Genomic DNA, 23504 nt, shown 5'->3' with positions numbered 1-23504 from the left:
TCTTTTGTTTAATGGTTAGCCATTTAGGATTTACAAATAACATTTAAAGCATTTCTATTGGCTGATAAAAGTCGGTGTGTGTCACGTGCTAAATGACGTTGTGCACACACACTTGCGCTGCCTTTCAGTTGTCATGGCCGAACAACAGCATGCAGCCAACTCCAGCATAGGAGAACACTGACCTTTATATTTGTGCAGGTAATTTTTGCTCTCCTCTCATAAAACTCAGCTTGTCTTACATAATAAAAATGTCGTGTTTTGTGTACAAGCACAAGGAATTATAACTGTAGCTAAGCTAAGAAAAGTACAAACAGGCAGACAACTACATGCTACATGCTGCTTTTAGCGATAAATAATAAAGTGAACATTACAGGCAAACGTGTGTGTGTGTGTGTGTGTGTGTGTGTGTGTGTAAGTAAGTAATAGAATTAACATATGTAGCTGATATTAACCCGTATTGTCAGAACGTCACAGTATATGATTTACAGCTGTTTATTTACTTCCAGATGTGGGGAAGAAGATTTCTCTTCCCCCAGGTGGTTAAAACAATTCGCTTCACGTGGAGTCACCGCCGACATTTCTACACCATGCAGCTGAAAACCAAGGAGTTCCAGTCATTATTCACTGATGGACTGAATGCTCTAGCAGGTAAAACTGACAAGCTACCCATGATGCATCTGTTTAATTGCATTAATGCTAAATTTACCTAATACACCACGAACTATCCAGTTCCGCTGGAATTATTTGACAGTGGTTTTGTGTGTATATACACTGATCAGCCATAACTTTGTGACCATCTGCCTAATATTGTGTTGGTCCCCCTTTTGCTGCTAAAACAACCCTGCCCCATCAAGGCATGGACTCCACTAGATCCCTGAAGGTGTGCTGGGGTATCTGGCACCAAGATGTTAGCGGCAGATCCTTTAAGTCCTCTAAGTTGTGAGTTGGGGCCTCCATGGATCGGACTCGAGGATTGAGATCTGGGGAATTTGGAGGCCAAGTCAACACCTCAAACCCGTTGTTGTGCTCATCAAACCATTCCTGAACTGTGCGATGCACTGTGTATTCTGACACCCTTCTGTCAAACCCAGCATTAACTTCTTCAGCAGTTTGAGCAACAGTAGCTCGTCTGTTGGATCGGATCACTCGGGCTAGCCTTCGTTCCCCAGGTGCATCAATAAGCCTTGACCGCCCATGACCCCGTCTCCGGTTTACCACTGTTCTTTCCTTGGACAACTTTTGATAGATACTGACCACTGCAGACCGGGAACACCCCACAAGAGCTGCAGTTTTGGTGATGCTCTGATCCAGTCGTCTAACCATCACAATTTTGGCCCTTTGTCAAACTCGTTCAAATCCTTACACTTGCCCATTTTTCCTGCTTCTAACACATCAACTTTGAGGAGAAAATGCTCACTTGCTGCCTAATATATCCCACCCACTAACAGGTGCCATGATGAGGAGATAATCAGTGTTATTCACTTCACCTGCTCATAATGTTATGGCTGATCAGTGTATGTCTACATGCATACTGTATTCATCAATTCATTCATCTCCAGAAACAGCTTAATATAATTCTTTAAAATATTGTATGAAAATAAAGCAACAGTTTTCAGTGAATGATGATGATTGTGTTTGTCCAGAGATTTTTCAGAAGCATCAGTTTGAGCTAAGGATTGCAGGGGGAGCCGTACGGGATCTTCTGTCAGGGAAACAACCTGAAGATGTAGATTTTGCCACTACTGCTACACCTGAGGAGATGAAGCACATGTTCCAGGCTGCAGGGATCCGAATGATTAACAACAAAGGAGAGAAACATGGTACCATCACTGCCAGGGTGAGAGAATTCATGCACTGTCCAAATGTCTTTTAATCACTTTTCACTTCACTTTGTTTATTCAATATGAATAATGAAAGATCTCTGCATGGGAATGTATTGGGCACTCCTAGCCAAATTATATTGTTGTTTTTTAAATACAGATAATTTTAATCACTGTTTAGTGAGTTTTAATGCAGATTTTAGTACTGCAAGTTGACTTGCATATTGCATTTAAATGTGCATGCTGAAAGCTATCTCTTTATATACATTTATATACAATACATGCATGTTAAAGTTTATAAAATGGATATTTAAATGATTCAATTCTTTATGCATTGGACAATTTAAATTCTAATGTTGATTCAATCCACATGCAGCTGAATAACCAGAACTTTGAAGTGACCACTCTGCGTGTGGACGTGCAGACAGATGGGAGACACGCGGAAGTGGAATTCACAACCGACTGGCAGAAAGATGCTGAGCGCAGAGACCTCACAATTAACTCCATGTTCCTCGGTACTTCATGATTTCGTGCCCTATTGAAGAACAGGTTGTTGAATTTTGGCATTACCATCTTACTTCTTTCTATCTGTCTTTTTAGGGCTGGATGGGACCTTGTATGATTATTTCCAAGGTTATGAGGATCTCCAGAACAGAACTGTTCGCTTTGTTGGGAATAGTGCACTTAGGATTCAGGAGGACTACTTGCGGATTCTGAGATATTTCAGGTGTGTTAGCGTTTCTGTTTGAGGTAATAATCCATTTGGGTCAAACGATTCATGGTAAAATTAAAAATGTGAATAGCTTTGAACAGGATATCATCAGTGTGCAACTCGGCTGCAACAGTAACAGACTGTATGTTGTATTATGATGTGCGTTAGAGTAGTGAAAAGTATGGAAGTATTTTCTGGAAATTTTTCCAGAAGTTATTCTGTTTTCTTTTTTGGCTGTTTACCGCAAGATGGTCTAAAATGAATCACTTCAAAATACAGACACACACCCCAGTGTACACTCCTAGTCCTCACACTGACTGACAGGTTTTTGTTCCAGGCACCGGAAATGCAAACGCACATTGGAAATGAGATTACGATTCCATTTGAATTTTGGCAGACAACAAGCGCGATGCAGAGGAAGTGCGATAGCATGCAGGGTCATTGCTATTGCTATTTCAATATGACAGGGTCATAACTCATAGGACATGAGAAGTGCATTTGTGCATAGATTTTGTTTTCCATTTGAAATTTGGCAGTTGTTGTACATTCTTGTAAACAAAAATGCAACCTAATATGCGATTTTGAATTTTCATTTGAATGTTCACAGTGTATGCATTAACTGATAGGAAATGCAACTGCATATTACTTTTGAAAATTGTTTGGAAAAATCTTACCATTTAAGCAGGCTAAGTATTGGTGAAAAAAATCTGAATATTCATCAAGAACAAGTGAGTTTGCCTCCACAATGTGGAAACATCTGTGACTTGTTGGCAGCTTATGTGTCTGTTGTGCTATTTTACTCTTTAAAATCTTTTTCACAGGCCAATACAGACTGAATTAACAATATGCTTCTTATTTTCACATGTACAAAAAAACATGACAGGCATTATTTTTTAAGCACTGGATTAAGTCATGCTGTAATGTTAAACTGCTCATTCATTTCACACACAGATGATGTACATACAGTGCTGTGAAAAGGTTTTTGCCCCCTTCCTGTTTTTTTATTTTTTGCATGTTTGTCACACTTAAAAGATTCAGATCATCAAACAAATTTGAATATTACACAAAGATAATGCAAGTAAATGCAAAATGCAGTTTTTAAATGATTATTTCATTTATTAAGGGAAAAAATCTGCACAAACCTGCCTGGCACTATGTGGAAAAGTAACTGCCCCCTAAATCTAATAACTGGTTGTGCCAACTTTTGCAGCAACAACTGCAATCAAGTGTTTGTGATATCTGGCAATGAGTCCTTCACATCACTGTGGAGGAATTTTGGCCCACTCTTCTTTGCAGAATTGTTTTAATTCAGCCACATTGGAGGGTTTTCGAGCACGAATGGACTGTTTAAGGTCATGCCACAGCATCTCAATCGGATTTAAGTCTGGACTTTGACTTGGCCACTCCAAAACATACATTTTTGTTGAGCCATTCAGAGGTGGACTTGCTGGTGTGTTTGGAATCATTGTCCTGCTGCATAACCCAAGTGCACTTGAGCATGAGGTCACAAACTGACAGCTGGACATTCTCCTTCAGGATTTTCTGATAGAGTTCAGAATTCATGGTTCCATTAATTATGGCAAGTCATCCAGGTCCTGACGCTGCAAGGCAGCCCCAGACCATCACACTACCACCACCATGTTTGACTGTTGGTATGATGTTCTTTTTATGAAGTTCTGTGTTGGTTTTACGCCAGTTGTAATGGGACACACACCATCCAAAAAGTTCAACTTTGTCTCATCAGTCCACAGAATATTTGTCCAAAAGTCTTGGGGATAATCAAGATATTTTTTGGCAAATGTAAGATGAGCCTTGTGTTCATTTTGGTCAACAATGGTTTTTGCCTTGGAACTCTCCCATGGATGCCAATCTCTTTCTTATTGTTGAATCATGAACACGGACCTTAATTGAGGCAAGTGAGGCCTGCAATTCTTTAGATGTTTTTCTGGGTTCTTTTATGACCTCCTGGATGAGTCGTCGTTGCGCTCTTGGAGTAATTTTGGTAGGACTGCCACTCCTGGGAAGGTTCACCACTGTTCCAAATTTTCTCCATTTGTGGATAATGGCTCTGACCGTGGTTCGCTGGAGTCCCAAAGCCTTAGAAATGGCTTTATAACCCTTTCCATACTGATACATGTGAACTATTTTATTTCTCATCTGTTCTTGAATTTCTTTAGATCGCGGCATGATGTGTTGCTCTTTAAGCATGCTTCACTTTGTCAGACAGGTTCTATTTAAGTGATTTCTTGATTCTGGCAGTAATCAGGTCTGGGTGTGTCTAGTGAAATTTAACTCAGCTTTCTAAAATAATTTGGTTAATCAGTTCTTTCTTGGCAATTAATTTTTCACATAGGGCCAGGTAGGTTTGGACAGCTTTTTTCCCTTCATAAATGAAATAATCATTTAAAAACTGCATTCTGTATTTACTTGCATTATCTTTGTGTAATATTCAAATTTGTTCGATGATCTGAACCATTTAAGTGTGACAAATATGCAAAAAAAAAAAAAACAGGAAGGGGGCAAAAACCTTTTCACAGCACTGTACATATTATCAAGCAGCCCGCATATATTTGTTGCAGGTTTTATGGGCGTGTAGCGGCCGAGCCAGGGCAGCATGATATGGACACTCTGGAAGCTATCCGGGACAACGGAAGAGGCCTGGGTGGAATCTCAGGGGAGAGAATCTGGGTGGAACTAAAGAAGATGCTGGTGGGGAATCATGCGGCTCACCTGCTCGAGCTTATTTATGAGCTCAGATTGACTCAGTACATAGGTCAGTGTGCACACACTGGACTTTGACTAGAAAATCGAATTCTACTTTCTTGTTTATGAATGGTATGTGTAAAGAATGGTTATTATAATGCTGTTTGTCAGAGAACATAAGCATTCATTAAGCATGTAATGTAGTAGATGTATTGCACTGATTTGACTAAATACAAGCCTAAGATGTACTTCTTTTTTGTGCCTTTTATATATATATACATTGTTCACTTACCATTTGTATTCATGCAACAACTTGCATCCTAACTTTCATAGGACTCCCTGCTTGTGCTTTGACATTTTCCAGGTCTTCCAGCAGATGTCAGTATGGAGGAGATGAAGCAGGTGTACCAGAGGACTGAAGGCAGCTCTCCTAAACCAATGACCGTGCTCTCAGCTGTGCTGCGTGGCGCAGAAGACGTGGAAAAGCTGGATCTGAGGTTGAAGATCTCCAGAGAGGAGAAGACCCTCGGCCTCTTTCTGGTGAAGCACAGACGAGACCTTGTCAAGGGACACGATGAGAATGATGGCCTGAAGACCTTCACTGATTTCATCATCGACGTAAGTAAAACTCACCGGCTGATATGGTGTTTTTGACAGTAGATGTAAACTGTCACAGAGAGAAGGTGGAGTGTGATGTACAACAGTATAATGCTTGTACAATCCTAGCTGATAGTGAAAACGACAGATTTCAAGACTGGTTCAAGTCATCACACTTTCTTTGACTTAACAATTTGCCATTAATAAAAGACAACACATTATCAGATTACGGTCATATAACCTGCATAAAACCTTTTGCACCTTTCAAAATCAGCCTGATTTATCCTGAAGTGCAGCCTAGCCAGTAGGGTGATTCATTAGATTATCTATTCTGAGTAAAGGTTGGGATTTAATGGTGTATTCATTAAATTTGTAGTCTCGAGAGCCAGACGCCCAGAGCAAAGTGCTGGAGCTCCTAAAGTACCAGGGTGAGAGGAAGCTTTTGGCTGAACTGAGCCGCTGGTCCATTCCACGATTCCCTGTCAGCGGCCATGACCTGCGTCGCTTGGGAATCACCTCGGGCAAGGAAATTGGTACGACCTTGCAGGAGCTCCGTGATATCTGGAAGAAGAGCCACTACCGGTTGGGGAAGGAAGAACTCTTGAGTACCATCAGCAGGTCCTAATATAAGACAAAGAAAACCAAGAGATGGTTGTCTCAGTGAAGTGCCCCTACCTCCATACTATTCACAGTTAACAGAGAGATGAGAAATAGAGAGGAAAAACTGGCTGTGTGCAGCATAAAGTTGTGTAGTTTGGTGAATCTCCTACCTATCCTAGCTGCATGAGAGCTAGGAATATTTGGTAATAATCTATCAACACACACACACACACGCACTTAAGGGATAAACAAATTCCTTTGGTGTCATGATGGACAGACCTTCCCCATTGCTTCACTTTGTTCATATAGTTATCTTTGCCATGTTACTTTTTTCTTCACCTTTCTTCACTATTTAATATCAGTAAAGTAGTTTGCCATTTGACCGTTGCTGATGATTCATTTAAGACCTAATTTGCCACGAACTTTATATTTTTATGTTTATTTTGCTTTCGTAATTTACATTTAGAAGTCATCAGAGGTAAAGTTCAGCTGGCTCTGAAAGAGAAAACGTTTGCCTAATGCAACAACCGTCATGAGTTCATTATGAAGAGAAAAAAAGATTGTAGGTTGTAATGTAACACTTATTCACTTATTGTCTGATTTGGAAGTAAACAGATCTATAAACTAAAAAGGTCTCTGACGTTTTGTTTTTAATGGTCCACATTAACCTTTCAGAGTTTTATGCATGATGTGCCAGCTGGAGTGGAAGTTAATTACATGGATGTAATTAATGTGGGGCTTAGCACCGATGTAAGCAAGGAGGCAGATGAATGTAAAATAAAATTTAATCACATATAATGTGCATTCAGTAATCTTATGACCCTCTGACATCACATGCTTTTCAATCATTGTTTGGATGCTTTCACTTTTTGCAGTGATTTTTAGATTCCATTGAATTAAAGGGATTAAGACTTCTGCTTTCAGCTAATTGAGGCATGCTTTATAGGATACAATTTACAAGATTGGCTTGACCAGTGCAAAGTCCATTTTCTATGTCCTTTGATGACTCTAAATATATTTATTCTTGTAAATAAACGTACTTTTTGGTACACATAATAAAGTAAATACATCAGTACTAAAGCTGACAGAACATAAAGTTGATTCTTTTAATGCTAAAATCATGGATTTCCCCAGTTTCACATATAAGCTTTTTTGCATTTCATCATTTACATCATGTTAGATTATTTTGTCCTGTATGTCTCTATACTCTTTGCTGCATAACATGACTGGCTTCTTAGAAATCATGATTTTATTATAATCTATTTTTGGTTGCTGGTATAAAGCAGAATTTATTTCATTGATGGATGCTGCATCTACCCTCCCCATTTGTTTCCTCATCTGACCAATTAATAAGCACATAGCATTTGTCTTTTGTTGTGTTTTTATTTAAATATTTACTTTGTCTTTATTTCATTTGTCTAGTGTGGTTCTGATTAGAGTTTTTTGCGCAAAATTAGTCTGATTAGAAAATTGTTTTCTTAGGAAGCTTTCGGAAAATATACGTGATTTGTGCGTAAAGGCGCATCACACCAAACACGGCTGGTTAGAACATCTGGGCATTGGGAGCTTTGATTGAGCAGACAGACGAATCAATGTAAAGATGTCACGTGTGCATTACATGGGAGGTCTCTTGTATCAGTGTGAGGTGGTAAATTCGCACAATTCCTCGACTCACCTTGACTTTCTTTAGAAGAAGGGACTTGGAGGAGCGTGGTGCTGGAGGACAGCTCCTCTTTTCCAAGCAATCGGAGACTACATATAAATATAAATCAACTTCTCTTACTTGCTCACAGCTCCAGTCTGCTCTCCAAAGTGGTCAAGTGAACGTTTCTTGCTTTTCCTACATTCATCGTAGGTGGGTCTATGAATTCTTTGGCGTCTGATTTAGATTTTTAACAATGGTTCAGGACAAATCATGAACGCTAACTGTTTCTTTAATGGTGTAAACATGTCGTTCTTGAGCTCAAACCTCAGCAACGTGAACCAGACTCCGCAAGCACTAGACGACCAGCAGCCGCGAGATGAGAGATTAGCTCGGATCGAGATCGCACTGCTGGGTGTCATCTTCCTGAGCGCCACGACTCTGAATCTGGGACTCCTGCTCGTGCTGGTGAAGCGGCGCGAGTCCATGTCCCGCATGCGCGTGTTCGTTTTGCACCTATGCCTGGCGGATCTCACTGTGGCTTTGTTCCAGGTGTGTCCTCAGCTCCTGTGGGACATCACGGACCGCTTCGTAGGTCCAGACTTGGTGTGCCGCTTGGTCAAGTACCTACAGGTTGTCGGCATGTTCGCCTCTACTTATATGATCGTGGTGATGACATTAGATCGCTACCAAGCCGTGTGTAACCCCATGGGCACTCTGCAGAGGAAGAGAGCACGCTGGAACTTGCCGGTGTGTATCGCATGGGCAGTATCCCTCGTGGGCGCCCTGCCGCAGATTTTCATTTTCTCCCGCGTCCAGGTGGCTCCGGAAGTCTTCGACTGCTGGGCGCAATTCGTGCAGCCGTGGGGACTTAAAGCGTACGTGACCTGGACAACTTTAGTCATATTCGGACTGCCGATCTTGACGGTGATCGTGTGCCAGGTATGCATTTGCCGCGCCGTGAGGGTAAGATTGCACATGAATACACACCACGAGGGCTGCACAAATGCTAGCCGCGTGCCCGGGCTCTCCAAGGCGCGCGTAAAGACCGTCAAGATGACCGTTGTGATCGTCCTCGTTTACGTGGTTTGCTGGGCGCCGTTCTTCACCGTACAGCTGTGGTCAGTATGGGACGACGACGCTCCGACTGAATGTAAGCGATTAATTTGACCTTTTTTTTTTAATTAGTGAATATACATTTACAACTTTTTGGCACAAAAAAACACGCATAGGGTTCTCTGTCTAAGGTTACCAGATTTATATAAAAACCCATATTTAAATGATTATATGTGATCTGACTTCGATAAAAGAATTTTTTGCGGTCAGGGACTACTTACACTACTGAATGAACCTACTGACTAAAATTGTCATTAGATTCATTGTGACCTATTTTGTTTACTACTAAATCAGTTAATCGGGCTAATAAGAACAGGAACGCAATAAAAACAAAAAAGGAACAAAAATATCTGCATGGAACCATTTCAACAACTTTTTTTGTTTTACATACAACTTTTAAGGGTTTTCCCAGGGAAGTAACCAAAGATCCTGAGTGTAGCAGCCATTTCCCCGTCCTGGTACGAATAAAACTAATCCAAATGGAATAGAAAATTTGGCACTGATTGTGCTACCTGCCATCCTGAGGGAGGGAAATGTTAATTATTCCTGCTGGCTTGTCTAACAGTTCTGATGGTATACTGTTTTAATTGCAGCTGCAACATTCACCATCCTCATGCTCCTTGGAAGTCTGAATAGCTGTGCCAACCCCTGCATCTACCTCGTCTTCAGTGGCCCAGGACCCAAGCAACTGTTGGCACTGATGTGTACAAGCCACAGTGAAATTAAAGGGTCTTTGCCTGAGGACGCCACAGTGATCAGTACTGTCTACCTGAGCTTGAAGGGTCTCTCTTAGGTAAAAGCCTTTGTCTCATACCTATGAAGCTGCCTAAGAGTTGTGGTGATAAATGATTGTATCCAAACATTGTATTGTACTTATTACCAGATTAATTTATAGTACACCTTCAGCCCTGACTCTTACAACCATGGTTTGTTGGTTTCCCAAGAAGGAAAAAAAAAACATTTGACTATTCAATGAACTCTATTTTAAAAGTACCAAATGTGCATTACAGTCATTGTTGCAACCACTATCATCTGCCTGACCCCCACCCACCCACCCCCCAAGGCTCACTATTAGATCCTAGATATTAGCCATACTATAGATGTGGTTATACACTTGAACATCCATACTCATAACCAGGATGTGGTCACCAAAAAAAAAAAAAAAAAAAATTAAGTTATTACGTTAACCAGAGGTCAGAGGTCTTTTATTGTTTACTTTGCATCAGTGTGAATAAAGTGTTTGTCTGTGAATCAACATATAGTCTTTAAGAAATGTAGGAGTTTTTAATGCAATGTATAAAAGAAGGATTTAGATTCACTAGCCACATTATTAGAAACATATGTACAATACACCTGCTTATACTGATATATATATATATATATATATATATATATATATATATATATAGATATAGATATAGATATATATATATATATATATATATATATATATATATATATATATATATATATATATATATATATACACACAGTTACATCCTACCATAACCAGACTATTACATTCACTGTCCACTTTAATAGGAACACCTATAAATATAACTATGTCCCAACAGTGAGTATGTGACTATATGCTCATGATGGTCCTATGATTTATTTGATCTCATACAGTTTCTATTCTTAGCTCATTCCCCCTGTTCCCAGGATATGTTCTCCATTTACTACAACCCTAATTAGTATAAAATGAATAATTCAAAAATGAAGATTACATGAATCAAGTAATATGAGTTACTAAAAATGAATGTATAAAAAAATGATGTATGTCCTGTAAACTGTATAATGTCTCAAGTGCCATAAATACATGGATACAAGCGGTCCATGATGTCCCACAGAACAGGACACACCTTGAACAAAGCCACGGTGAGATCCACCATACTGACCCATTTTGGCCAGATTCAGGTTGTTTATATAGATTATATAGAATCCAAACTACTGTGTGATTTTCTTTTGTTCCTGTCAGGTCTGCCTACCTGTCTTCATACTCCATTTCAGTTGTTCTTGTTTTCTTTACAGCAGTCAGGTCATGACCTCAAGCTTTATCTGTGTTCAGAATAATTAGGAGATACCTAAAATATGAAGGTCACTGAAGTGCTGAAAGTAACACCTTCTGAAAGTAAATGCATGTAGCTGAAAGTGTTAACATAAATGTCTGTTATAAATCACTGTAGCCTGTAAAATGATTTAAATGGCTTCCCTTGAGCAAGTTTCCTCTTAAACAGCTGGAATAATAGCATTTGATTGACAGAAGGTTTTCCCTGGATAGTGCTGCTCTGAGATTTATGCGTGGTGTAAATCAAAGCTATAAGATCCATACCCTGGTGAGATTTTGACTAGCAGAGAAAGGTTTAGGGGAAAATGGCCTGTAATTCTATATTCTAATATAATCTATATTCTGCTTAATTTATAGTTGAACAGAAGAGAACAGTGATCCCAGGGAAAATCTTCAGACATGGCAGCAAAAAGTGAAAAAACAACACCAGGTTTTTCATGTTCTTTCCTACACTGTCATCTTTTTGCTTTTAAACCACATAGCAACAGAACCCCAGAAATATAGTAAGCTTTGTAAATGCCACGGAGCAACAGAAACACAAAACAATTTGTAATCTTAAACTACTGCCACTGAGTGAAATATGTATGATTTATAAGAACAGATTTACAAAGTCCTCAATTGTTCACTATAAAAACAAACAAGAATTTGTGAGGGGATAGCACATGGTAGGTTATATGTAATCAATCTCTGTGTCCTTACAAACACTAAACAGATCAGCACTGATCATCAGTCTTGCAAATAAAAATGATGTGTAGACAAAACTTTCACAATTCTTTTAATTCTTCTTTCAATTCTTTAACAATGCACTGTATATTTAGCCTGGACCTGCAGTCTTGGGGGAAAAGAAAGTACAATATCCTTCAATTCTATGTTCTATTATCACAACCTAATCACTAACAATTGTGTAAACTGGTTACAGTTGCACAGATTCTGAGCACAGTAAATACTAATAGAAATAAAATCACATCACAAGCACCAGAGTGATGGACAGGGGTAAAAAAAAAATACGATGCCTGGTTCTATAGGTTGAGCGTAAAGGAAAACAGCAAAAATCAAGTGAAATGCTAAATGGAACTGATAAAATTGTAAATTTGTGTGCTCTGCTTAGTAAATATGGGGCATAAATAACCTCAGGTGACAACAAAAACTGACATATTTCAGTACAAAGTCATTTTCCCCTAAAACATATACCAACATTCACTAAGCAAGTGTGAAAAAAATAAATACACCCTTCCTACAGTCATTACAAAAGAAATCAGCAGCCATGTGCTATGAAAGAAATACACAGATTGGTTAATCTTCTAGAAGTGTGTATCTACATCTTACCAAGAAGAAAGGTCAATAGCCATAACCTCAGAGAAGCAACTGTTGTTTCTTACCAATCTGGGAAAGGGTATAAGGCCATTTCCAAACAATTTGAATTTCTACAGAGAAGGATTGTTTGCAAATGGAAAGCCTCTGCCAATCTTTCCCAGGAGTGGGCATCCCAGCAAATTCATTTCAAGTGTTCAGGTCAATTCAGGTATTTCAGGTTATCAGGGATGGTTGGCTAGGAAAAAGTGCTTTGAACAAAGGGACAATGATCCTAAGAACAACAGCAAATTACTTTTGGATGGGGAAAGAAGACAATAATGAAGGTGTTGGAATGGCCAAGTGAAGTCTAGACGTTAATGTCATTGAGCTGCTTTGGCAGGATCTCAAGACAGCTATATATAAACAAATCTCCTCAAACATCAATGAACTGAAGCTGATAAAAAAACGTCTATTATTGGTGATAAAAAGAGTTCTACATATTACTGGGCACTTATTTTTTCACACCTGCTTTCTGAATGTTGGTTTATGTTTTGGGAACAAAATGGCTACAGTAGCAGGAGGACCACACAGTTGTTTTGTTGGCAAGCTGCACTTTACACAGGACTTTAAATGGTGAAGTGTCATAGCACATGAAATCTGTATCTGTATTTTATTTGCTCACACAATAAATTACTTCAAATATATACACAATACCGATCAAGAGATATGTTATAACTGTCAAATAGACAGAAAAGAACTCAAAACATGTTTATTAAAGTTAGAATATTCTATGTTGATAATATGACAGTATATTTGCTTTTAATTAAATCTGACCCACTCTTTGGATGATGAGTAATTCATGTTAGACTGTGTAATGCATAGACCTGTTGATGTCTATAAGAAAATATGTGGAAGTATTTAGGTAGATAAACTTGGGTATTCAATTAGTCACATATAAGACACAGACAGTCAGAAAGAGAGACAGAGGGGTTTTTTTTGACTTGCAGTTTAGTCAGAAACAAAGCACAGTTTCCGTGTATGGTTGGTAATGTGAAAGCTGGAAGCCTACCATGGAAATGAACCCAAGGTAGTGTGAGTTCAGTTGCACTGAAACTGTGCTGTGATTCCAGTGAATGCGAACACAACTCATGCTTTTACAATAAAAACTGGAACCTGCACATGTGCCTCATCCGATGAAGTCATCATTAGTTTCACACCAACACACGTGTACCATAAGTAACAGAGGAATGATAGAGTATAGAGTATATACAGAGAGAGAGAGAGAGAGAGAGAGAGAGAGAGAGTGAGTCATTGTGTTTTACATGTGCGTTTGTGATGATGGAAGATGAATGCAAATGTACTGGGGTTTAATATCCTCAAGTGAGTCTGAAACCAGACCGACACAGTAGGAACACCAGGAACAATCACACACTGATTGAGACCTCCACAAACATGGAAAACCATCAGAGTGAAAGCTACGGATTTACTGCTTATCTTAAGGCAAACAGTTTCATTCTCAATTCTTAGTTGGCATTTCTTTACATGCATGTGCTCAAATGTATAAATGTCCAACTTTGGACACTGTAACTATGTATTGAAGTGTGATTTGACATTTTTATCAAAATCCCTGGGGTTATGCTACTGTTTAAGAACCTATGAACTTATGTTCTGGTCCCTAGTGAGATCACTTTTCACATATATACATGATAGATACCAAACTGACCTTCAGAAAAGACTTCAACACACCTATATATATATATATACTGTATATATACTGTATATATTTTCCTATAAAGTATATCTAAAATGTAGCATTTGAGAATCAGTTTTTCAAAATAGCACAAACCCTTGATGTGAAAAGGGAAGTACATTTAACACTGCACAAATCCTGTTACAGATCTACCAGGGTGCAATCACACTAATGCTCCATAACAGACCTGTAAATGTCTTGCGCCACAATCCATTCAAACAACCGAACCATTATAAAAAGAGACATTTCATCTCAGGCAGAAATGGCACGTTATATCCCATGTCAGCCCGAATGATCAGAAAAGCTCTAATGACAACATGTGTGGACAGATTTCACACTGACTGTTGGTGACTGTTGATTACTAAATCAATTGCCAATGGGTTTAATCACCGTTCCAAGAAAACAGACCTGCTGGGGCTTATTTGAGTGCACAGAGGGGATGGAGGCTGCAAAGAAAGAGAGAGATCGAACTCTGTATTACTCCTATCAGCTAGTGTTCTTCTTGGACTTTGGGCACGTGTTTTTCAACGAACACGTGGCCACACACGTTTTCCATGGAGATTTGAGTTCATCTGGTAAAAATGCAATCACTCCACTTAAATGCCATGTGTGCATGACGAGCATGCATGAAAAGACGTATACAGCACATCAGATGCACAGCATTAATAAAATGTATGTTGTTTAGCATCCACTACTCCCAATTAGTAACATTCAAGTGACTGAAAGAAGCAAAAGAGGTTGCACGTGAGACCATCTTTAAGAGTATCCTTATCAAACAATAATGTATTTAACTCTGAAATTTTTCTGTTATGTAGAAATAATTAATAGCCCTAAAATCTTGTCATAAGGCACAAGAATCATAAGGCAGTTCTCGATGGTGGGCAAACTCACGTGAGCTTCATGCAAGTTCATGCACATGCACATGCACGTGTACTCACACTTAGTCCCATTAGTCAGAACCTGAGAGTGCTTTGATTCACCTCACCCTGATACAACCATGTCAGGTTTTTTTCATTAGCATGCATTAACAGCATCCTCTGTTTGTAAGTGTAGAGTGCACCCACTCCATTTGTTCGTCCCTAAGATGATTTGAGAGACATAACCTGTACTGTGTAGTTCAAGTTGTACCCTAAACAAAAAGAGGCCATTTTTACATTTATGTGAAAACACTTTGACCAGCTTATTTCAAAGCTGTGCTATTTTACTCTAGCATATTTGTGTGCTGCTAAATTTTAAATAATGTAATTATTTGTGCGAGTGTGATTTGAAAAAGCTCCAGAAATAACTATATGGCTGATGTATAAAAGGGTAATAAAGTGTCTTCTACATATTAATCACTGAATTTAAGACTGAAATGAAAAACAACAACAACAAACATATTTTAGTCTGACATATAGCCACAAAGAATGTTTAATTCCTGATATGGCTGGAGCTCTTCAATTACATTTATAGAGTTATAGACATTTTATTTCTTTGCACTCTCTCTCTCTCTATATATATATATACAGTGTATGTGAAAAGTAAAAAAAAAAAAACTGGGATGGAATTTTTCTGCTCCTTTTGAAGTAACTCCCTACAGAAATAAAAAATAAATAAAGCAAAATGTGTCCTCACAATGATTTGAAAATAAATGAATAATTAAACCTCCTGTGAGTGTGTGAATTGCCCAGCTGTACCTCTATGAAATTTGCGCTTCTATGATCATTTTAATTTTGATGTTGTCCTTGTCACAGATTGTACCTCTGCAGCTTCCATTAACTCACAGCCACCAAACACCAAACTTTCAGCAGCCATCAGCACTCCTCCGCTTTCAATCTCTGGACTTTTAATCACACAAACAATTAGTCTGTGACTCACTCACCCTTTATATACTCTGTGTTTTCTTTTGTTCCTCATGAAGTATTCACTCCTTTCTGTTTTGTATATGCTTCTTGGACGTCGATTTGGATTGCATTTTTTGGTCTGATTTTCCATGTCTCTTATTTTTGCCGTTGTGCTCCATGTGTTTTATGTCACAGCCCTGTTCCTATGTTTTGTTTTGTTTTTGTTCAGTTTTTGTCACAGCTTAGTTGTTTTTTAGTTCTTTAATAAAGTATTTTCTGCATTTTCCATCCTTCTTCAGCTCTGTTTGTGACAGTCTTACTTTACAAAATGCTAAATCTCCCACATGAGATGGAGCACATGACTGAACTGCAATCTTCAAGTCATGCCACAAATTGAGCTTTGACTCGGCCATTCCAAAACACAAACCTCTCTTTTTTCCCAAGCAGGTTTGTTTTGGCTTGTTGTCCTACTGGAACCTACAGTCATGGGAAAAAGGAAGTATACCCTACCCCCAATTCTATGTTTTAGTTATTTCCATTTGAAAACCATTCACTCCTGCTGAGGATTGCCCCTAAAGAGGCTGGACTACTGTGGATGATACCTCTAAGAAACGATGAAGATGGCTTTGGACTGTAATGGATGCAATCTGTTTTGCTATGATAGCTTTAGGACTGCAGTTGTCACAAACAGTTTTACACTCAAGTCTCCATCAGTGAACAGTTGATAACTTCAACAAGATAGACTTCATGTTGAATAAATTTCCTGGTTCTGCACCTTTTGGCCATAAAGTCCACAGTTATACAAAAGAAATATTTTATCACACTATACTGTGTCACCCAAATGAAAATGGGTTTGCTTTCGAGTAAGGTTTCTTTCAAGGTTTCTTCCTCATATCAGCTCAGAGAGTTTTTTTCTTGTTTCCATCAGTTTTGACATGCTAGAGAAAAATTATACAGTTAAAATATATATCCTGAATGTATATATTTCTGTAAAGCTGCTTTGTGATAATGTCCATTTTTAAAAGTGCTATACAAATAAAATTGAGTAATTGAGAAACCTAAATAACAACTGTGTACTTCTCACCAGCTTCCATAAACAAACAAAAGACCTCAGCTGACAAAAACAACAACACAAAAACACCGGTTTCAGAAGATGTTGATTAATTTCCTAGTGCTCTCTGCCAGGCAATTGAGATATTTATATTAATTTCACTTTCTAATACATCATTGTTTATATAGTGTAACAACAAATTCACAGCAAATACTAGGGCAATTGCTTTACACAGTCTAATAAACAGATAAAAAATGTGCTGTTATTTAACAAAATTGAACAAAAGACATAGCAGTTGATAATGGTGATGTCATCTTTAAAGAGACATCGAGTTAACATTTTTGACAGATGTCTCAGAGCTTTGTAACGGTGTATAAGTTTTCTGCCATGGGGGAATTATTATGATAAATGACTTGCAAAAATGCATGTACTTCCCAGTTGAGTTACTGCTATAATGTAAGTAATAACAGCAATAACAGAAACTATGTTTTTCATGTACTGTATATTTTACATATTGTATGTAACTATATAAAAGTATATGTCTAGCTGTAAATACCTTTTTTAAAAAAGGAATCAAACATGGCATGTCGTTATAGCAAAATAATCAACTTGTTCATTTAGCACTGGACTTTTGTGTTTCGTAAACAGTTGTCTTGAGATCTCCGTGGACAACTTGTTGATCTCCACTAGACTTATCTCACCATCTCTCAGGGTACAAGGAAGCCATCCATCAAGACTCTGTTCTGGCACTGAGGCGGTGGAATTAACTTTCTCTTGATGTCCAAATAGTTGAGTCACTAGTCTTTAAACAACCCCTTACTGAAATAAATATTTCAAACACTTCTTTAAATTAGCACTTCTATTCTTGTTCAATAAATACAACCAACCAGCCAACCAACCAAGCAAACAAACAAACAAGCAAATAAGTATTACCTCTCAACAGTGTTTTGGACTCGTGGTAATGATGTATATAGACACTTTAAAAGCACTTCTGTATGTTGCTATGTATAAGGACATCTGCCAAATGCCAAAAATGTAAGTGTAAATGTAAATACATCTAAATAAAAATCCAGAGAGCTTTCTTATTTTGACACATTTATCTCTAGCAATCTGGTGAGTACATTGATTTTTCTCATCAAGAAACCTGCCATGTGTCTGTCTCTCTGTCTCTGTCTCTCTCTCTCTCTCTCTCTCTCTCTCACCCTCTCTTTTGCTAGGTAGATGTAAAGATTGGTAAATGTAAAGATAGATGTAGATGTAAGCATTCATGCAGCCACAATGTGGATGAATCTAAGAACATAAAAATGTTAATGTAATATCGCTTCATGAATAGACCTGTCAGATTAATAGTCAAATGAGAGGGGAGTAAATATATAAACATGAGGGTGTCAGTAGGCTGTTGCTCATATATGACATAAGTGCAATCAGCTGCTCTAATCATTTTCGAAAAAATTCTCAACATCATCAACAAATATGTACCAAATACAGAAAAATGACTTTGCTTGCAAAACATTGCCAGCTTTGCTGTGATATTTATGATAAAGTAGGTTTTCAGCAAGTAGTGCAATAGAGTGTAGCAGTAATGTAATCAGCAAATTCAATTCAATTGAATTTTATTTATATAGCGTTTTTTAACAACAGACATAGTCGCAAAGCAGCTTTACAGAAATATAAAAATTTTGAGCAACTTATAAATATGAGCATCAGCATAATTTCTGAATCCCTTACAGCTTTAACAGAAATTACAGTTCTCAAAAATGCCTCAGTTCTACATGGTATGGATTCCACTGTGTCAGAAAAAAATCCTGTTCCATGTTCACATGATTGCATTGAATATTTGTTACAGTTTTGCCAGCTGAGGTGAATGTGGTGAATCTCATATTCCACCACATCCCAATGGGGATTCAGGTCTGCTGATTGAGATTCATTGATGTGAACCAGTTGAAGTCACTGGTGTGTTTGTCGAACCAGCGGGAGATGACTTGTGCTTTGTGGCACAGCATAGTGTCAAGCTAGAAGTAGCAGTTAGAAAACTGGGGCAATAAGATTATATAAGGCAATAAGAAATAAGCCATTTTCACCAGGCACCAAATTCTTGTGCCAGAAAGACAAACAAACAAAAATAATTATATAGATGGCAAACAAACATAATAAAAAGTAAAATATTCTTTAAACTGTATGTTGTGTTTCCGAGGGTTTGGGACAGAGGAAATTGGAGGCATTCTCTCTCTCTCTCTCTCTCTCTCTCTCAAACACACACACACACACTCGCTATATAGAAATAAACTCACTTAAGACCTCAACAAACTGAAAAATTAAGAAACAGACACGACAAGAATATCTATCACAGCTGATCAACCCATTTAGATGCACAAGAGGGAAACATTAAACAAAATAAACTTAACTCAAACATAAGACAAATAACTAGCCATAAAGTACTCAGGTAACTCTATAAAAGTAGTCCACAGTCTGGTATAGTCAGTGAATCTACAATATATAGGTTAACAACACACCAGAAAAATATCAGGAAAATGTACAGCAACATTAATGGGCAGCTCTCAAAGCAATATGGTAATGTATAAAAGCTGTGCTTGTATAACAGCTATTCAGTGCATATATGAGGGAATAGGGGTGTTACTATATCACTGGTTAATTTCTCTATCTTAGCCCTAAACTAAAACATTCCCCAAAGACATGTTATAACCTTTTGTACGCTGAAATCAAAATGGATTCAGGTCGGGGATCTGATAATGAAAAAAACCTGCATTGCACAAAGAAAGTGCATTTGCTTAGAAATTTTTATATACACATATATGACAGACCCTAGCTTTTCTGATCAAATGGACAAATTGACTTATCGGAGAGATGGAATAGTAAATCAACTTTGTCCTATCCTTTTTCTTTCACTGAGAAAATAAAACTGACCTAGATTTACAGAATAAATGTATAATGAATGGATAGAACAGAGGACCTCGCTGTAGGCCTTACAACCTGTGCTCAGAGGTTTTAGCATGATTTATTCAAGAATCAGGGTGAAAATCAATAACAGGTCAAAGCGTAGACGTAAAAGTTCAGACAAGTTAATTAATTTAGGGTCTAAACACAAAAATAAGGAATCAACACAGAGATATGCAGTACAAATACAGGCAAAATGGTTAACCAGACAAGGATTACAATAAAAATGATGATTTTATCTGTGTTTGGTTGCATGATCATACTAATACACCAATCAGGCATAACATTATGTCCACCTCCCTAATATTTTGTTGGTCCCCCTTTTGCTGCCAAAACAGCCCTGACCCATTGCGGCATGGACTCCACTAGATCCCTGAAGGTGTGCTGTGGTATTTGGCACCAAGATGTAAGCAGCAGATCCTTTAAGTATTTAAGTTTCTACTTACAGGACTTAAAGGACTTACAAGACTTAAAGGACACTTTTGATAGATACTGACCACTGCAGACCAGGAACACCCCACAAGAGCTGCAGTTTTGGAGATGCTCTGATCCAGTCATCTAACCATCACAATTTGGCCCTTGTCAAACTCGCTCAAATCCTTACACCAATCCTTGCTGCCTAATATATCCCACCCACTAACAGGTGCCATGATGAGGAGATAAACAATGTTATTCATGTCACCTGTCAGTGCTCATAATGTTATGCCTGATCGGCGTATATTCCATACTCTTACTACTTTAATGACAGGTGAAATACTAATCTTTTGAATTTTCACATCTGTGGAGCTGATTTGAATCAGAAACATTTGCGAAACATGCTTTTAAATGCTGAAGTTAGTTTTTAAATAAAAGTTAAGATAAAAAATAAAAGTACAATCACTTCTGAGTTATGATGTTATAGACAATGCTTATTAACCATACTTATAGACCATGCTACACCTAAACACTTACAGTTGATTTACACATCCCACGGGAGAAATCCTGCATGTAGTGAAGGCAATCTGATCTGTTTTCTTCTAGTTCATATTTCAAAAGTGACTAAATGGGCCTATCCTTCTGCAAAAGTAAAAGAGAGCTAGATCTTCTTGTGTCATTTATGTAACAATATTAGGATGACTCAGACACGGTAAATGCCTCTTGTCAAATGTTCTTGGCCTGCCCTAAAACTGTCCATTGATTTCCCCATGGAGCAATTGGATATGGGATTACACCTATTAAACATGTCAAGTGTGTCCTTGCAGGTTAAGGTCCAGGTTGGGCTTTTTATATGACAGATGATCTTTATATGGCTGAAGAGCAAAGAGTAATAGTTTCCAGGCTGAGCGTTACCGTCAAAACATGACAGTGTTGACAGGAAGGAAGTGCTATATATAGAGAGAGTGTGATAGATAGATACTGATAAAGATAGATAGCTGGATAGGGGGTATGGTGGTTTAGTTGCTAGCATGTTTTCCTCACACATCTCTCCTGCTGTGTGGCCTTTACATGTTCTTATTGAGCTTCAGGGGTTTCCTCCAGGTACTCTGGTTTCCTCCCCAAAGCCGGAGACATGTGTGTCTGTGATTGTGCTGTGTGATTGGTTGGCTTCAGGCTACCTGTGACCCTATGCCTATACAAAATGTACAAATTAATTTATGATTATCGTTTCTATTTCACACATGAATTGCAAATGCAGGTGAAAGTAAAATAGATATGGCAATACAGCAAGGAAACATGGGTTTGACAAGGAAAAGACAAAAAATATCCCATGAAATTCCTCAACACAGAGTTTAGTGAGACATAATTCCAGTATGGCTGCTCAGACCAAGAGTAAATAAACTACTAATTTTGTACTTTAAATAAGATTTTAATGGCATTTCTCTCTGTGTGCAAAGTTTTTATGTTCACCCTGTGCTTCAGGGGTTTCCACTGGTTAATCCAGTCTTCTTCTCCAGTTCAAAGACTTGTGATGTAGGCTGATTGGCGTCTCTAAATTATTTATAGTGTGTGTGTTTGTGTGTGTGTGTGTGTGCCCTGCGATGTGTTGGCATCCAAATCATGGTGTCTCATCCAGCACCATAATTATTACTTGAGTGCATTTACTGTTCTTACTGTTGCTTGTTCTGAGGTTTGAGATTATAGAGAAAATGTATCACTGGCTGTAAAATTCAATTCAATTTGATTTGATTTGTATAGAAATTGCACCAATGAACAATGTTGCAAAGCAGCTTTATAGAAATGAAGCAATCCAGGATATAAATAATACATTTTGAATTTATGTTTATCCCTAATGAGCAATCCAGAGGTGACTGTGGCAAGAAAAACTCCCTGAGATGATATGAGGAAGAAACCAGACTCAAATGGGAACCCAAATTAGATCTCACTCTCTGGTGTCACCCAGATGAGGATCATCTGGGTGACACCAGAGAGTGAGATCTAATTTGCAATCTATATGGTCAATAATTGCGACAGTGGGATTCATTCTAGCCTTGGCTCAAGGCTCCAAAAGTGGCAGCTTGGTGGTCCTGGGATTTGAACTCACAACCTTGTAAGCAATAGTCCAACACCTTAATCACTGACCACAATCCCTTATTAAGTTATTAAATGCTTTACTGAGAGTGGTGTGATTAGATTTTGTTTGATGTCAGACAATTAAGATAATCCTAACCCTGCCCTTGACACTAATATTAACCTCCATGACCTTTCATGTGTATTAAGTTGTGCAACGTCTTACAAATTTTCAAGCACAAGTCCATGTTGGGAAGTAGGGAAGAGTTGATTTTGAAAGTAGAATACAGCAGAAGAAAACTCAAGTGTGCCTGCATTAAAAATTGCTTAGGGCTAACCCTAACCCTAACCCTAACCCTTGCCAAAGAAAGAACTCCAGGACCATGGAAGCTATTTTTCTATTTTTTAGTAATTTTTTGTAATAACTAAACCATTTTCCCTAACCAATGAATCTAGCACTTCGGGAACAGTTAAAGTTGATTTTAAGAGTTGATTTTAAAAAATGTAATTTCACATAAAGTAAATTGTTGGAGTGTAATAATTTTTACAGTAATATAGAAATGCTAAGTGCTACAGTCAGACCGTCAGAGGACTTCCATTAAAGCCAAGCACAGAAGCCACTTCAGAGGACATTGATTACAGATAATTCATCTGAACACAATGAAAGAAGGATCTGAATGGCTTAAAATAGGTTTGAGCAACTCGTTGTTACATTCTGTGAGAGCAGTGTGTGATTAGATGATCTTTTCAGATAGGAAGGATCTTTATTTATCAGGTCTGATGGTACTGTGTCCATTTCTGACTATAACAGGCTAACATAAAGTTCAGATGTTACAATGACATACTGTGTTTAGATATCAGCATCAATTGCTGAGAAAGGGGCTTGA

General features: G+C 38.1%; 2 protein-coding genes across 2 annotated transcripts; both read left to right on the top strand.

The window, feature by feature from the left end:
* Positions 1–81: 81 nt before the first annotated feature.
* Positions 82–7186, top strand: trnt1 (tRNA nucleotidyl transferase, CCA-adding, 1). Its single transcript, XM_058403917.1, has 8 exons — positions 82–198; positions 507–648; positions 1644–1837; positions 2197–2335; positions 2421–2547; positions 5112–5305; positions 5600–5853; positions 6209–7186. The coding sequence occupies exons 2-8, from the start codon at positions 507–509 to the stop codon at positions 6455–6457; spliced, it is 1299 nt and encodes a 432-aa protein (XP_058259900.1). The 5' UTR covers positions 82–198; the 3' UTR covers positions 6458–7186.
* A 534-nt stretch (positions 7187–7720) lies between these two features.
* avpr2b.1 (arginine vasopressin receptor 2b, tandem duplicate, 1) lies at positions 7721–17090 on the top strand. The gene is made up of 3 exons (XM_058403918.1): positions 7721–9227; positions 9784–9983; positions 11616–17090. The coding sequence occupies exons 1-2, from the start codon at positions 8348–8350 to the stop codon at positions 9981–9983; spliced, it is 1080 nt and encodes a 359-aa protein (XP_058259901.1). The 5' UTR covers positions 7721–8347; the 3' UTR covers positions 11616–17090.
* The last annotated feature ends 6414 nt before the right edge of the window (positions 17091–23504 follow it).

The sequence above is a fragment of the Hemibagrus wyckioides genome, linkage group LG11 (genome assembly GCF_019097595.1).
Source record: "Hemibagrus wyckioides isolate EC202008001 linkage group LG11, SWU_Hwy_1.0, whole genome shotgun sequence".
Classification (NCBI taxonomy): Eukaryota; Metazoa; Chordata; class Actinopteri; order Siluriformes; family Bagridae; genus Hemibagrus; species Hemibagrus wyckioides.
Note: the sequence above shows the minus strand (reverse complement) of the source record. Positions and strands in the feature narration are given on the sequence as shown.

What these genes read in the sequence shown, in the direction of transcription:
- trnt1 (XM_058403917.1), top strand. Translation starts at nt 507, where the DNA reads ATGTGGGGAAGAAGATTTCTCTTCCCCCAGGTGGTTAAAACAATTCGC. An exon ending in CGGATTCTGAGATATTTCAG is followed by an intron (nt 2,548 to 5,111) that starts GTGTGTTAGCGT and finishes TATTTGTTGCAG; the next exon opens with GTTTTATGGGCGTGTAGCGG. An exon ending in TCACTGATTTCATCATCGAC is followed by an intron (nt 5,854 to 6,208) that starts GTAAGTAAAACT and finishes TTAAATTTGTAG; the next exon opens with TCTCGAGAGCCAGACGCCCA.
- avpr2b.1 (XM_058403918.1), top strand. Translation starts at nt 8,348, where the DNA reads ATGAACGCTAACTGTTTCTTTAATGGTGTAAACATGTCGTTCTTGAGC. An exon ending in CGACGACGCTCCGACTGAAT is followed by an intron (nt 9,228 to 9,783) that starts GTAAGCGATTAA and finishes TTTTAATTGCAG; the next exon opens with CTGCAACATTCACCATCCTC.